The 16,101-nt window shown below is 41.3% G+C and overlaps 1 protein-coding gene and 1 long non-coding RNA gene across 5 annotated transcripts in view; one reads left to right on the top strand and one right to left on the bottom strand.

The window, feature by feature from the left end:
• The window catches only part of DTD2 (D-aminoacyl-tRNA deacylase 2), a 31,216-nt gene that overhangs the window by 5,009 nt on the left and 10,106 nt on the right, over positions 1 to 16,101 (top strand). The window contains exons 2-4 of one of the 4 annotated variants that reach the window (XM_064460229.1): positions 1,333 to 1,402; positions 3,428 to 3,469; positions 5,715 to 6,161. In XM_064460229.1, the coding sequence (XP_064316299.1) occupies positions 1,333 to 1,402; positions 3,428 to 3,469; positions 5,715 to 5,893 (291 nt within the window). In that variant the 3' untranslated portion in view covers positions 5,894 to 6,161. Of the gene's footprint in view, positions 1 to 1,332; positions 1,403 to 3,427; positions 6,162 to 12,236; positions 12,827 to 16,101 lie in introns of those variants that run through there. The other 3 variants (XM_064460231.1, XM_064460228.1, XM_064460230.1) reach the window with 3 other exon arrangements.
• Positions 144 to 12,231, bottom strand: LOC135314994 (uncharacterized). The gene is made up of 3 exons (XR_010374412.1): positions 12,036 to 12,231; positions 4,442 to 11,527; positions 144 to 1,619 (listed from the first exon to the last, which is right to left on the bottom strand). It is a non-coding gene; the product is annotated as an uncharacterized LOC135314994 (long non-coding RNA).

Genomic DNA, 16,101 nt, shown 5'->3' with positions numbered 1-16,101 from the left:
TGATGTTTGGCCACAAAGAGTGCTGTCTTTTTCCAGAAGTAAGTCACAAGAAAAATAGTTGAGAAGGCATAGCTCTTCTCAGTCATTGCCTTGAGCATTTTACTTAATCTCTACAATAACTAAGGGATAAAATCTCATGTATATAGCTAAGTTTCCTTCACCAGAAACCTTCATCTTTCAAAGAAAAGGGGGACAGTATAAAAAAAACTATTTTTAAGAAACTATTTACATTTCTTATCCTTTTGCTTTGATAGCGTCGATATTAATGACTCCCTCATGCCCCAATCTAGTTAGCATCTCTTAGGTGGTATTTCCTAAGCAGACGTTTATTTTTCTTCTAACAAAAATAGAAGGATACTTATTCTTGACAAAGTGGTGGTGAGTTTTTTTTTAGATACTGTGCGCCTGTGGATATTGTATGCCTTTCTTTTTTTTTTCCTGAAGAAGTTAAACCATTCAGGAATACTTGTGCATGAGACATAACTGCTGTTGGCTGCAGAGCCAATTGGTTTGTCTTAATAAAGCACAGTTTGTTCACACGCGTTCCTTGTGAACTAACCAAGAGTAGAAAAGCTACGCGTGAATTGCCTTGTCCTTTCTTCTCAGTACAGACCTAATTCTTTCTTCAAATAGATGGTTCTTGCAAGTCACCTCTGAATGCCAAAGAAGTGGCATACCCTTTACTGTGCACAAATCGGGAAAGGTCCCATTTCACCAAAAAGACTTAATTCAAACTGATAAATAATATTTTGAACAACTTTATAATATTCTGAATAACTTCATAGTTATTGGCTGTCATATTTAAATCTTTATTTAACAAAATGTTTTTTCAGAATTGTCCTGTACTAGATTACTTTTAACATCAAAATATAATTCAGTTCACTGACAAGTCCTGTGGTGTTTGTCATGTTTCATAATTGGAAATAAACTCATAATTCACACTGAAAATTATTTTGTCTGTATGTTCAATAGTAAAAAAGCTTAAATTATTTCCTATGCTGGATTTAAGCACACTAATTCATCTTGTCACCCTGTCTATGTTAATACTGTACATTGTACATTGTGGTAATGTGAAGTAAATTTGGCTTCACATGGAGCTAATAAATTGGCTTAATAGTACGTAGAAGCATTGTGCAAATAATCGGTATATATCTCATGAGCTTCCACAGTGTGGTGTGTAAACTTGATGTCTGAGGCTATACTAAATAACTAAAACTACTCTCAGAAGCTTTTTTGCTGTGTAGTTTTGTTGTTTTTGATACCAGCTTTAATGATAAGTGTGCATGGTAGACAATGGGAAACATTGACGTAGTTTTCTGTAATCTTTTGTAGATCCAGAGAGGGCTTGTTATCTACATATGCTTCTTCAAAGGTGCTGATGAGGACCTTGTTCCAAAAATCGGTATGATATAATCCTTATAAATTCCTGTGTTGTTCGAAAAAGAAGAAAAGCAGTAGAAGCAGAGCAGGCAGCCATCATTTGGACAAGAAGTAGTCAAAAAGCCATCAGATAGCATCCTTCCAAGTCAATCACCTGGCTGAAAGAACAGCTTGGCTGGCCTTGTTTCTGTCTGACAGTTGTCCATACCTCTTACTCTGTCTGTCTGCTCATGATCAACCTGTTAGAAAATCAATTACCATGATGATAACATTCTAGCAAACAGAGAAAGCACTGCATCTGCAGTTTGACATGTTACATGAATCAGGCAACAGGTTCAGTCCAGGACAGAACTGAATTTAGAGAAAACCATTTTCAAATAATTCATGGCTTGATCTGAGAAGTGTTTTAACACTGATCTCACTGTATGTGCGGGATATTTAAAATTATAGCCAGTAGAGGGAGTTGGGTGGATAATTAAACAGTGTCCTTCCCATCTCATTTCAGAGACACTCTACACTGTTAGTATTTCAAGTGCAGTTTTCTGGTTCAGAATTGATAACAGCAATATCTGCAGTTCTTTCCCTCTTCTCCACATACACTTCAACATTTACATGAAAGTGGAGAAGAAGCTGTGGATAAGGTGAAATGGTAGTGATTTCTGTCTTCATCCACTGTTGTTTTGGCTTGAGGCTTTTTGTTTTGTTATTGTTTTCTTTTTTACCTCACTACTTCTCCCTCCTTTCCTCCATTAATAGCACTGTATCACCTGGGAAATTCCGTGATGCCACATATTCCAGACAAAAGCATCCCTTTTCCTTTCTGTGGCTGGCTGATATTAGTGGTTTCGCAAAAGGTTGTACAACAATAGTGTGTTTCAGGCTACTTGCTGGGACCAGCAGTAAGACCTGGCAGCGCACAGTCACAGCTGCTATTGAAAATGCCGAAAGCAGCTCCAGGGGGGGTTCTCTCTTTGTCTTGGAGGGCACAGTCTTTCTGTGACGCTAAACTAAGTGGAAATCTTTGGGTGTATTTAAAGCTATATGAAAATTGATTTTGTTCTTGTGAGAGTTTCAAGAAAGTGTTACTTGAGAATAATGACCTTTTCAACTGTGTGGCAGCTGAAACAGGCCAGAAAAAGAAAGTTCTGATTCCTGTTTGGAGACTCATCTATGACCATTCTCCTTAAGTGTCTGCCTTACAGAATATCTTTTCCTAAATTTATTTTGAAACTGTTTGAATGGGTGGTTTAGGTTCCTGAATCACAACTCAGCTCTTTTTGCTTGGAACAATGTTAAACTTTTATGGGGCATGACTAGTATCCTCACAGCTGTTAGAGAGTTGGAGGAAGTTTTGGGGGAATTATTTGATTTGTTATAGAAACATACAAAAATATAAAGTTAGTAAATACACTGATTTTATTTGCCAGTTTATATATTCTGGCTTATGGGCCAAATTGCATCCCTGACATTCCTGCTCATTTCCTCTCTCAAAAGACAAGCTGGTGCCTACGAGTCTCAGAGAGGAGCACGGAAAGGCACTAACTCCACTTGAGACCAAACTGCTGAGCTGGCTTCAGCCCAGGTCAGTGCTGTGAACTACGGCAACCAGAATGAAAAGACAGTCAGGGCAGAAACTTCTCCAAAGTGCACTGAAGATGGTGTTGTGTTATCTCCTACAACGTGTGGTGTTGTGCAAATGTTACCTGTTTGAGTATCAGGCAACTAGGTTAGGGTCACTAATTGGATCCTGGGTTCCTCTGCGGGTGTCCAACTGGAATCAACTTTAGGATTTCAGACAGCCAACAACTTCCCCCGAAAAATAACTCTTTAGGCATATTATATTAATATAAATATCCTTCACATTCTTCACAATACTCAGACATCTTAGCTGGTTAATTATTTTTATTGACTGTCCATGTTTCATTAATAAGCAGTTTCTTTTACTTGAATAGTTTGACACGTATCGCAATATTTGTTGAATCTTGTTTATTATGTTATATTAGGTCCTGTTTAATTTAATTACACTAACTCTTATTTTTATTTGCAGTCAATATGCTGCTGAATGTTAAACTGAGTGAAAATGAAAGCGGTGAGTATGTTTCTATTCTAGATTTACCAGGCAATGTGCTCATCATACCACAAGCTACCTTAGGTGGTAAACCAAAGGGAAGAAAGATGCAGTACCATGCAAACATTGAAAAAGAAAAAGGGCTGGAACTTTATTCTCAATTTGTGACTTTGTGTGAAAAAGAACTGGCTGCCAATGCCAAGTGTGTAGAAGCAGGTGTTCTCATCAAGCACGGCACATATGGAAACAGGCAGGTGTTAAAACTGGATACAAACGGACCTTACACTCACCTGATTGAATTTTGAAAAAATAAGTTATATCCTGGATACAGTACTGGCTTGCAACAGTTGCCTTTTTTTTTTTTTTTCATTTCAAAGCATTAATGTACTTAAATGGTTTGGGAGATACAGTGTAAAAAAGACTTTCACTCATCTGTACTGGTGTTGCCAATCCCACTAAATAGAAGGATGCCTGAGACTGCTTTGCGATAATGAGTATGTGTTTTATGTCCACATTTGTCTGAAGTGTGCTCAAAATAATTGTTAATATTGCTCCAATGAAGCTGTATAATTTGGAAGGTTTTTTAACAAAAATGGAGTAATGTATACATTTCTTACTACAAAATAATGACAAAGTATTACTTTATTACTTTATTAGCTGTTGTGAAGAATGCTTGCAGAAGCCAAGTTTATAGGTTTAAAAAAAAGAATGCTGTAGATGTACTTATTTGTTCTCAGATTTCCTGAGCCAGACAATTTTTGTCTTTCTGTTTTCTGTCTATAAAATAGCAATGTTCCCTAGCTAACAAATATATTGAAAGCACAAATTCACTGAATTTTTAGCCTCTCAGAGAGCAGTTACTAAATAAGGAAGTCCATCCCCCTCATCCAGAGGGTGTAGGGGTGGGACACTTAAGGTGGTACTAGGACTGAGCATGGGCTATACAGGGAAGAAAAAGTGAGGCACATCTAGAAACTGAAGTTAAGGCTGTACCAGCAAACTGCTTGCTTCAGGTTGGCACTCGGAAATCTCCTCTGGTGTGTTTTGATAGGCTGTTTGCTATAGCTTGGTCCATGTCCTTGTTATCTTGGAGGTGTTGTCTACTCAGTTCTTTCATAACAGAGCTTCAGGAAAAGGACTGAAATATTCAAATGAAAACAAAAATAAAAATGGTATGGTGTATGCTGCCATCTCATTATTCCCTCTGCCCCTATTGCTTCCTTCCAGTTTTTTGTCTATTGACTCCACCAGACGGAGGCTAGCATATATTTCTCCTCTTTACAGTGTCGGCACATTTGGGGCCCCATTCCCAGCTGACCCCCTATGCAGTACCATCATAAACACTATTAACAGATGGTGTTAAGAAGATAAAATGGGAAATTCTGTCCTGTGAGGCAGTAAGAACAGAACAGCTACATTTAAATGTGGCAAATTCAAAACTGATTCAAGTGCATTCATCCTGTGAGTCAAGTTCCTCCTTTACTGAAGCATCATGTTTTTTAAGTCAGTAATTTAGAAGGGTTCAAAGTGAAATTAGACAATTATATGGTTTGCAGTAATTATCCAGAATTTCCATTTAAATAATAAATTCTTCTGGAAAAGATGTAAAACTGCATGGTTAGCGAGCACGCCAGTTTGTGCAGTCTTAAATTGTAGGTCAGTAGCTACAAATATTGTGTCCTTATTTTTATTTAAAAAAAAAAACCATAAACTGAAGGTGTAATCTGCAGGCTCAAACTATGCCATGAGGATCTTTTGGTTTTTTAACAGATACAAAGTTCATAGTTTTTATATGAGAGTAATGAGATTTTTCAGATTAACATAATGTATGGTTAATAATTATGAAATACCTAAGGATGTTGAGTTCCTGGCAACTGGCGCTCTCACAGTTCAAAACAAATATTCACACAAATGTCCTGGAAATATTAGCTAGGTCCCAAATGGCATATTTATTCATTAATAATTAACAATTATGATAGACACCATATGAGTCATGTTCAAAGTTCCTACTAGCGATGTTTAAATAAGACTGTCCTGATGTGAATAACTAATACAAATTCATTATGATCCGTGTGCTTGAAAAATCTTTTCTTACTCCCCTTTCTATTGGATGCCAAATCCTAATAAGTGCTGAGTAATACCGCTTTTCACTGACCTTACAGGAATTGCAGGTATTCAGTATATCTCAAGAATTGATCCATTGAGGTATAATACAAAGTCTGCAGTTTTTTTGTTGTGGTTTTGTTTCTTTTTTCCCTGGCTCCAGAAAGATCTTTGGCAGCCTGGCAATTCACTTGCTGTATTTCAAGAACTCTGCAAGTTCTAAGAGGGATGAGTTTGAAAATGTTTAGTGAAAACCAGACTTCAGACCAAACTCTGCCTCGTACTGACCTCTTATATAAAACGCATACAAACTTCTGTATATTTCTGTGGTTCTTGGGATAAGACAGAATTCTGGAGTTTCTCTAAAAAGGTGGCATCTCTGTGTATTATCTGCGCGTTTCTGATTTATTCGTGTATCCACTTTGGCATACTGATTTCTGCTGTCTTCTGCTCCAACGATTGGCAGCTTGTTGAATGCTGTGCCCTTTGTACTGCTTTATTTATATCTACTATTGATTCACAATCCATTTACTGAAAGAAGCCATTTCTGAATAACATGGTGGACCATACTGATGACAAAATTGATTAAAATTATTTTTTTAAAGCCAAATGCTTGTTCCTTTCTGCCATGAATATATGCTTTAAACAGATGTTCTGACACTGCTTTAAATAGTTTCTATTCTATGACTAGACAAAAGCTCAAATAATTATCCTGTTCTATACTTATAGAATATCTATTGGAAGATGCTTAATATTCCCCACTTCCCTGAAATAAACTATAAAATCAGGAGTCATCATTATGCTATTCTAGTGTGGCCTCCAATCCAACTGTCACACAGTAATTGTTATATCAGGTTTTTGCGACCTTGTTTGCAGCATACACACCCAGTGTGGCTGAGCTGAGCGTGCACTGACTGTGAACTGTGCTCATAAAACTAACGAGTTCAGGTGCAATAGCTTGTTTTCTAGTCAGCAGTATTCCTGCTTCCTTCCCTTGCCCTTTTTGGACATATTTACCTCAGCTGCTACACACAGTAAGCAACATACAAATATTAATCCAGATTCGGAAGGTAATAAACACCTGCAGCTGGACAAAACTAGTCTTACGGGTAAAAAAAAAAAGAGAAGAAAGAACAAGTACTCAAGATAAATAAAATACAAAGTACATAGTTGCAGACTAGTGAAGAAAAAGCAGGGTGTAAAACTCTACTAGAAAACATGTCAAAACACCCCCAGGTAAGAGCTGTTTCTAAAAGAGGAAAAAGGAGAGAAAGAACAGGAAACCATAAACAGCAACATCATACTGCTATAGGCACAGGACTCTCGGTGCTGATGATGCACTGTGCTTGCTCCCTCCACCAGATGGAAGCCACAGGGAGGTGAAAGGCTAAGCAGGACACTAGGAGAGGGGGTAGGTACTAGATAGTGCATGCATAATAATTTTAACTGTGGTATTATTATTGAGACTTTCCATACAATTTATTTCCTTTTTTTTTTTTTCCCCTGCAGTAATTAGATCTGGGCTAATAATAATTCTTTGATTAGACTGCTAAAGTTGCAGTCATAATAAATTTGGTGTGACTTTACACAAGTCACAAGGTTGGGTTTCTTTTTGTATATAACAAGATTTTGCACATAACAGCTCCTGCAGACCGTTGCTGCCCCACGTTGAAATGGCACCCACTTGATGGGCTGCTGGATATTATCCAGCCTTTGTGGAGTTTTTCACCAGGTCCTTTCATGCAGCTGTGATGTCTGATCTAGTTCACCACAAAAGCTGCACAAAAGTTTGTTTCTTCATTGTGACTCAGTGCAACCACTGCTCTTTAGCCCCTCGAGAACAAAGTCCATTCCATCAGTCTGAGGCATCTACTTGGATTTAAAAGTATGATCTGGTGAACCTCAGTCTCACCTCTGGTATAAAACCAGCTTCTTTGGAGAAGGAGGTATGAATCTTTTAAGCTTCCATTATTTTCTGCTTCTAGTCTCTAATAGTCTTTACTTTGCTGTATGGTCTCCTCCAAGCACATTACATTTCTCTCCTGAAGCTGGAGTGGCAGTATGCCCCAGAGGGCCAGAGCGGCCTCCAGAAATCCACGGGCATTACCTGAGGTCTGCCACCAAACCTCTATGTGACTGGCTTAATTTCTTAACTTCTTTGTGTCTCACTTCTCATCTAATGAATGGGTATTGAGGTTTTTTCGGTGTCTCGCTCCTGAAGACTGTACATTGAGCAAAACAATGACTATCACTATGTCTAGCGTATTGCACAGCACAGTGAGGCTGGACGCTGAGATTCACCAGCTGCTTCATATTAGAAATCAGGGTCACAGTTGCTGGATGAGACAGAAATCAGAGCTGCCTCCTTAATCTCTTTCTTGGGAAAACAGCATCCAAAATTTGAGACTCTCTTTTAAGAATTTAGTGAATTTGGTATCTCCTATTCCTTCTTATTTTCTTGACTTTCATTGAAAGCAACTCAGAATTCAGGAATCCCTACAAGATTCTGCTAGCAGAAGTGCTGTGCAACTACAGTTGAAAAGTAAATGGCATATGTGGACAAGAGAAAGAAACAGCAGTCAGAATAGCCTGAATAATATGAATGTATTGCACATTTTCTATTTAAACCAATGCTGTCTGCTAGTTCAATTACTGCCAGTGTGTGGCTTTGGGCAAAGCAATTTTCTGCTCCACTTTTTCCATCTGTGAGACAAAGAAAGAGTGAAAACAGGAGGAAAAGAGGTTTAAAACCACTGCTTTTTCTCCGTTACTAAAGGCAAAAAAATCACCTCTGTTCCTCCTTTTGTGTCAGAAGGCAGTACGCTCTCACCTCTCCTCACCTTTGTTGAAGCTACAAGATTTTGCCTTTCACTATCTCCTACCTTAGCTTCTGCCTCACAAATGTGACTTCAGCCGATGTCCACAGAGCACTTCGAGTACCTCAGTGATCATTGTGGTATCACTACAAGTAACACCCCGTACTATTTCTGAAATAGGAATGACCCAGACAGCATGGAAAAGTAAATAAGTGGTATTCCTGTGCACTGTTCTAGTTCATATATATTTATGTTTCTTGTTACTGTGAATTTAAGATCGTTTTCTATTCACTGTAATTGTATTTGCATGTGTTAAGTGCCATAATATATATGCTATTATGTCAGTATGTATTAAAAATGTGCAAGTAAGGAGCTTAAGGCTATTTAGATGTGCTCTGTTAGAAAAGAGATTGCAATGTAGGTTTTGGATTAACAGTGAAAGAAAAACGTTCTTGGGAGGCCTTAATACTCAGTTGGCAACCCATTTCTAGATCTCATTAAAGTGCAACTAATTCTTGTCAGAATACTTTATCCAGGATTCTTCAGGTATTTAATTAAAAAATTTACAAAAGTATATTATTTATATTTACCAGTGAAGATTGATCATTTATTCACATGTTGAACTGTTTGAGATGTATGTGTCATGGTTTTGATATGACTCGTTTCCTTTTCTTATTTCCCTCTTCCATTTTAGTAACTGTATCTAACATTATCTAGGCATGCATAATACTACTATTTACATTTCAGGATTAAAAATAAGAGCAGGACTGTGTAATTGCTTGGCAGGAATTCAAGCTTTGTATTTTGTGATAGTACAAAAAGCAACTGTATTGGGAATAAAAGGAAGTCTAGCAGTGTTTAAGCATGAAATAAAACCATATATTATTTTTGGTATTCAATATGTAAAAAAGAAAGATTCATACCTAAGGTTTTGCAAAAGCTAGGGCAGTCTAAGATGCACTGGATTCTACATACTTCCAGAAGGCAGCTACTCCAGGGACCTGAACGTTTTCACGTTTGGGATTAGAAACACTTACATAGTTACTGTCTCAACCGAGGGAGCACTGATGGACAGCCACGGAGGCTAAGGGCTGCAGCAGTTCTAGAAATGAGCATGTTATAATGTTCATAGGCAGATTAATAACCTTATTCCGATTAAAGTCAAATGTAAATTGCCTGTTGCTGTTGGGGTAACTGCTCACAGAATCAGACCTTAATGCTCTCACTCTGCAGTCAAATGGGTATACTGACCATATAATTGCAAAAATAAAAATAAATGTTTAGTCTTACAATTAATCTAAATACATTTCTCCCTACTAATATTGAAATATAATGGAATTTGGTTTTGTTTGCTATGTGATTATTCAGTGATGCTTCACCTGCTTTAAGTCAGGCCCCTAGTCCTGCGATTCTTACTCATACATAGACAGTCCCCCTGAATTCAAAGGAATACATTCTTTTCTCTTCCTCTAGAGTCATTGAGGATTATAAAGCTGTAAGAAAGAAAATACTTAGCTCAGAGGCATATGTGACTGTATAGATATTCTACTATGACTGGAACTTTTATGGCAGAACTGATTCATGCTCTAAATCAGTCAACCCAATTTACCAAAATAGACTAACTAATGAGAAGACTAATCAGTAGGTTTGTGCACTGCAATTATTTGCCAGTTGCTTATTTTGTTAAGTAATTTGCTATTGAAGCTCAGTCAGGACTAATGGGGAAAGGGGAAATTGAATTAATACATGGTGAATACATTTAATTGTCCTATTTTTGTCTGGTTTAGAATGGAATACTATAAACTTGCTTGACAATATTTTTTTATTTCAGATTGAAAAGGGGAAAGATGAAACTGGCATGCATTACTGCTGAAGTAGATGCTAATTTGAATCAGTGCATGGTTAACACTCTGTTGACCAATTTAGGGAAAAAAACGTATCAGAGAATCAAAGTTAGCAATGAATCCAGTAAATACAGATTCTTACTCTCATGTAAGCACTGCTGGCACAAAGCAACTCTAAAGCTGATGTATCCAGAGATGGAAGGAGCATCCTGCATCAGTACCCCTCGTTATGCCAACTGACACGTGTGAGCTGGGCATTAACACAGCATCACTTAGAGCTAATATCGTGTGTACTGGGGGCTGGGCGAGATCATTCTTGGGAAGAACTGAGCAAGACTGTATTTCTAACTGATGACATTTTGTCTTGCCCTGTGCTCACGTAACATTCAGCATTATGAGATGCATATCTTGAGTGGGTCTCTGTCTGTTACCACAACAGAGTGAATAATCATCATAATAATAACACAATAATCTTCTAAAAATCATTCTAGATTTGGTTTTGGTTGTTTGTTTCTGAGCTAAACATGATCAATCCTTCACAAATATTACCAAGTCTTTCTGTTACCTCAGGACTGTTAGATAGAGCAGCCTTTGTTTTTGTGGAGTTCATTATGGAAAATGCCATAATGCCAACAGTCTTTGAATATAAATTGTTCAGCTGACCTTTCTCACAAGCTGAATGGCAGATCGCTTTACGTTGAGCAGCAGCAACTCATCTTCTGATCAAAATGAGGTTAACTGAGCAAATAACTCTTTCCTGGGGGTATATGTTATTTTCAACACCAGAGGTTAACACCTTTACACCAGCAGGAGTATCTAGAGTTGATTTCTTTGAAATACACCACGGAAATAGTTTCCTGCTTCAAGTATGAGGCATTTATGTATTCTTCATTACCATATCCATTGGCAGAAATGGATGCAAAAGGTCATTGCATCAATGCTTGCGTTTTTTTATTACAGGCAATTTAGTAAAAATGAAACCAGTGTCCATATACGGTAATGCAGCCTGGTGCTCTTGGCATCTCTAGCAAAATGTAATCTGTTTGCACTATTCCTCAGTGGCATCATCTACATGACTGAATACAGATGTTCATAAAGAATCACACTGCATGTAAACTTCACACGTTGAACCTATCTGAAGATGAATTTATAAGCTTACGTAAGGGCTAGGCATGTTTTGGCTCCTATGCTTCTGCATCCTAGGCATTCCTTCTTCCCCATGATGGTTTGTATCACTTTGAAGAAGACAGCCTCAGAGAACTCAGTTTGTAGAGAGGAACCTTAGTTTTCCACTCTGAGGTTTAACCAATGTCACACTATGGGAATAAGAAGACAAAAGGTCATCTTTAAGGTTTGATGTACAGTCAAAACCAGTGTTTAATTCCAGAAGGCATTATTTCTTCAACTTTCTAGCAGCAGCTAAGTTGGCAGAATTAAAACTGCACATCTCAATCCCACCAAACTAACTTGTGCCCATCAGAAACCAGACCTGATGTCTGTCTTCCAGTTTGCTCTGCTAGGTAGTCGGCAGGATGCAAGAACAATCCAGACAATGGCTGGGCATCAGCTACAAAACTGCAGTAAGATTATTGTTTATTTTTAAAGTAAAAAATGGCTGAGTGACATCTATTTTCCCTTAATGAATGCAGAACTTTAACTCTGAAGGCTGAATTCAGGGAAGAAAATCCCCCAACAGAAATTTTCTTGTGACCAGTAAATATGCTTATGAAAGTCATTCCCAGCGACGCAGCAACCTCTTTCAGTTGGAGCACCTATGCAGTAGGAGAAAAACAGGTAAAAACCACGGAGGAGCGAATGTCTGACCTTGTCAGTAAGACACAGAACGACCCGGTGACTTGGGATCCCATCGCGATCTGGGTTCGGAGCTCACACCGGTGAAACCTGAGCGTAACAGCTTTTGCAAGCGTTGGGTGTTCCTGTTACCGTACTGGCGTAGCGCCAGGGCCCCTCTCCGGAGGCCACAGATGGGGTGAAGTGAAAGATCAGCAGCCGTGGCAGGCTCTGGCCAGGGCCGGGTACAAATCTCAGCAGGGCCGGCCGAGCCACCTTAGGAAAAACCCCCAAGAGGGGTCTGGTGATGGTGGTGTTTCCGTCGGCGGAGCCCCCGCTCCCGGCTGCGCCCCCCTCACGCCGCCGCAGCGCGGCAGCCCCTTCCCCGCCTCGGCGCCCCGTGCCCGCAGCCGCCCCGGGGGCGGCGACTCCCTCCCCGCCGGCACCCCGACACCTCGCCGCGGCCTTGCGGCTCCGCCCGCCGGCGCCCGGGGCTCCGAGCTCCCCCGGGCCGCTCCCGCCCGCCGCAGGGCCGCGTCCCGGGCCGGCCGCCGCCGGCGCTCGATGGCTCCGGGCCCGATTGCACAGCCCTGAGGGCCGGCGGCGGCGGCGCCCTCCTCCCGCCCTCGCTCCCCGCCCCCCCCCCCCCCCCCCCCCCGCCGGCGGGCGGCAGCAGCGGCGGCCCGGGCGCAGGCCCCCGCCGCCCCCCCGCGCCGGAGGAGGGCGCGCGGACGGGCAGACGGAGCCGAGCCCGGCCCCGCAGCGCCGCCGCCCCGCAGAGCGGCGCGGGAGCCTCGCGGAGGAGGGCGGGCCGTGCCGGCCAGGTACCGCGGGCGGGCGGGGAGGGGCGGAGGGCGCCGGTCCTGAGAGGGCGAGGAAAGGGGCGCGGTGAGCCCCGGGCGAGAGCGTGAAGGCCCGCGGAGCCGCCGCCGGGGGGGAGAGGGCGGGGATGAACCTAGAGCAGCGGGGTGCCAGCCCCCCCCCCGCCCTGACCGTCCCCCGCGGGGCGGGAGGGGGTGCCCGGGCTCGGCGCGGGGTGAGGAGCGTGTGAGGGCGGGTAGCGGGGGCGAGGCGCGGCGCGGAGCTCGCTGAGGGGCTGCCCGAGGCCTGCGCCGGGGAAGCGCCCCGTCACCCCCGGAGCTGCCGGGGTGGGTGGGGGAGGCGGACAAGCCGGCTCTGCCGCCGGCGCGGGCGGCTCCCGGGCTCCCTCGGCCCGCCCCGGCCCGGCCCCCGGCGTTGCGGGGCAGGTCTCGCCCCCGTCGGGGCAGCGGAGAAAGGTCTCGCCGCCGGGGAGGAGAGGCGAGCCGGCCCACGCGTGGGGCCGCCCCACCGCGCCGCCTGGATGTCACGGGGAGGGGCGGGAGAGCGACCGTGCCCCGCGATTGGGGTACGCAGGAACGGGGTGCGGGGCGGGCGTCTGCCCTGTCCGGGCCGGTGCAGGTCCTCAGGCTGCAGGGGTGGCTTTGGCATCCACTCGCGGCTAGTGTGCGTGGTTTCAGGGGCCGTTTTTATGTTTTCTTAGAAACCTTTTTAATTAAGAATATTCTGGGGGGAATACCGGGCAGCAGGATTGGACGTCCTGGTATGCAGAAATGTTCTTGCAGTTTGAATTCCTGGCTGTCCCGATAGGGCAACGAGGAAGGCAACACCGTGTAACTGGTAAACTGGTAAAAACTTTGCACGGGGATGTAAAACCTGTGAAGTTGCATTAGTGTTGACATTTTGCAATGAGGGAAAGAGTAACAGACAGGGTGAGTTTAGTTAAGAGTAAAGTCAATCGAGATAGGGGTGGAAGGGTGATAAGAGAGGAGGAAAGCAGATAAAGCTGAGTTCAGCTTTCTGCTCCTATAAATGAGATTTGGTATTTTTGGAAGTTTGGATTCATTATTTGTAATGTTTCTTTAAGTTTGGGTTTTGATTTAGTAAGATTAATTATTCATAGTTGTGACCATGAATTGTACAAAACTTTTAGTTTAGTCTCACGTGCCAGAAATATTTACCCTGTCTTCAGAAATACTCAAGCTATATTACTTGTTTCGGTGTTTTGCTACACAATATGTAATATACTCAACTCATGTATGAAATAACAATTGAGTCCCAGAAGATAGATTACTTCTGGTTGTGTGCTGAGTGAAGTTTCTTTTCCTTTTCCTGATGGTTTGACACGATGAAAAGGAGGTGGGGCGAGGGAGGAAGCCAGTTTGATGTTACACTGAGGCTGGCGATACACTGAAAACTTGTGCTTGATTCTTGAGCAGAGGATTATTTTTATTGTCAGTAAAATATCCAATTTACTGACAAGTTCATGACGTTCTATCCCAACATGTCCAAAACTTTGTTAGTCAATGCAGGATGATCTTCTGTTTTAAAATTCAGAACATCCTAATGAGGTAGGAGGTTAGAAACACCCCCTCACTAAAATATTTTCAGATTGTGGCATGGTTGTTCTATTCAGTTCTCACCCTTGTGATTATTACTGTTTTAAGGAAGCAGAACCTTAAAAAAGACGTGAAGTGTGTCTACATCTACATTGCAAACAAAAAAAAATAAATGAAATCTCTGTATGGTTACATTTTTTTTGAGCTGTTTTGGAGTTTTGTTCAGGGAACAGCCGTTTAAAGTACCTAGAGAATCAACCATCACAGTGAGCTATGTCAGTGATTTGTGCCTGGGTAGTGGTCTCTGATCTGCCAAACAAGTCTCCTGCAGAGTCTGCTCCTGTGAGGGCTTCTGCTGCTAAGTTTCTGTGTTGGTATATTTCACTGCAGTTGAAGTCTAGTCATAGCACTAGCTAAGCTAGTACAATTATAGCCATAATGATTTTCAGGAAAAATAAGTATACTTTCAGGATATCTTCAGCCAACATTTCTTGTGGTTTAATTTAATGCACAGCTAGACTGGATTCAGCATTTACCTTAATGGAAAATTGGTAACTTAAATCAACCTGCACTTTGGATAATATGCACTTGGATGCATATATGTCACCTACTAGAAGTCAATTTAACACTTTAAGAAAAAATTTAATTCCATGAAGCTCCTATCATTGTGACAAAACACCCTGTAGGTATGCCCAGTTTGATATATTTTGTCTGTATTAGGTAGAGAATATCATCTACAATGTTGTCAGGAATAAAGCCTTGTTCAGACATATAATGAAATTATTTTTAGGATTTAGGTGGATGTTTATGCTTCTGTCATTTTTGTGCATTTGCCTTGCTCTCACCTCAGCTTTTAAACCTGCAAAGAAATAAAACCAAAGCATTCGATACATTTTTATTCATACTGAAGTTAGTTATTTCTTTTTGAAATTTAGTCAAACTGGGGGGGGAGTCTTTTAAATTCATTTTGTCAGAATCGGATTTCCAGATATGATACTGTTTGTCTAACTATTAGAAGCATTGATTAATTATTTGTATGTAGTTTGCCAAGTTGCCTGTAAATGAAGTAATGTTTTGAGGTCTCTGTAATGGAGCCAAGTTTATCTTTTGACTTAAAACTTTTGGAAATGAACCTAACTAATATTCAAGAGTTGTGGGTGCTAGTGGGGACAGAGCGTCCCAGTAGTGCCTGCCAGCTGTGGAGCTCAAGAAATGGCTGGTTTGTATTTTTCAATAACTGAATGTAGCTGGTTCTTGGTTTCCTGGAATAGTTCTTCTCATGTGGAGGTAAAGATTGAAGTGATGATAATAAAAGCAAAGTAGATGTGTTTTTTTACATGATGAATTAATGTCTTCCAAAACCAGAGTTTTTAAAAATGTCTTGAATGCTTTGCATTGCTAAAACTGCTGTTGCATTTCCAGGCACATTTTTTCAGGGTATTTTTTTTGTCTAGTTATGTCAACCTTTGTCCTCAAAACTTCACAGCAATCATTCAGCATTCCTAGAAGACATTGTCTTGTCATTTCTTTCACACTTCGGCAAATGTATATTGTGTTGTAGTTCTTATCAACGTCACCATTATGTATGAGGGTTGTGGGTGGTCACATTCTTTGTGTGAATATTTTTAAAACCAGCTAGCCCAGAACAAGGATTCTGATAGATTTCACTTAGATCTTTGTCGCCTTTAAGCTTTGTTGATTTTTCAGATACAGAGTGATTC

This window comes from Phalacrocorax carbo, chromosome 9, assembly GCF_963921805.1.
Source record: "Phalacrocorax carbo chromosome 9, bPhaCar2.1, whole genome shotgun sequence".
NCBI classification, from domain to species: domain Eukaryota; kingdom Metazoa; phylum Chordata; class Aves; order Suliformes; family Phalacrocoracidae; genus Phalacrocorax; species Phalacrocorax carbo.
Note: the sequence above shows the minus strand (reverse complement) of the source record. Positions and strands in the feature narration are given on the sequence as shown.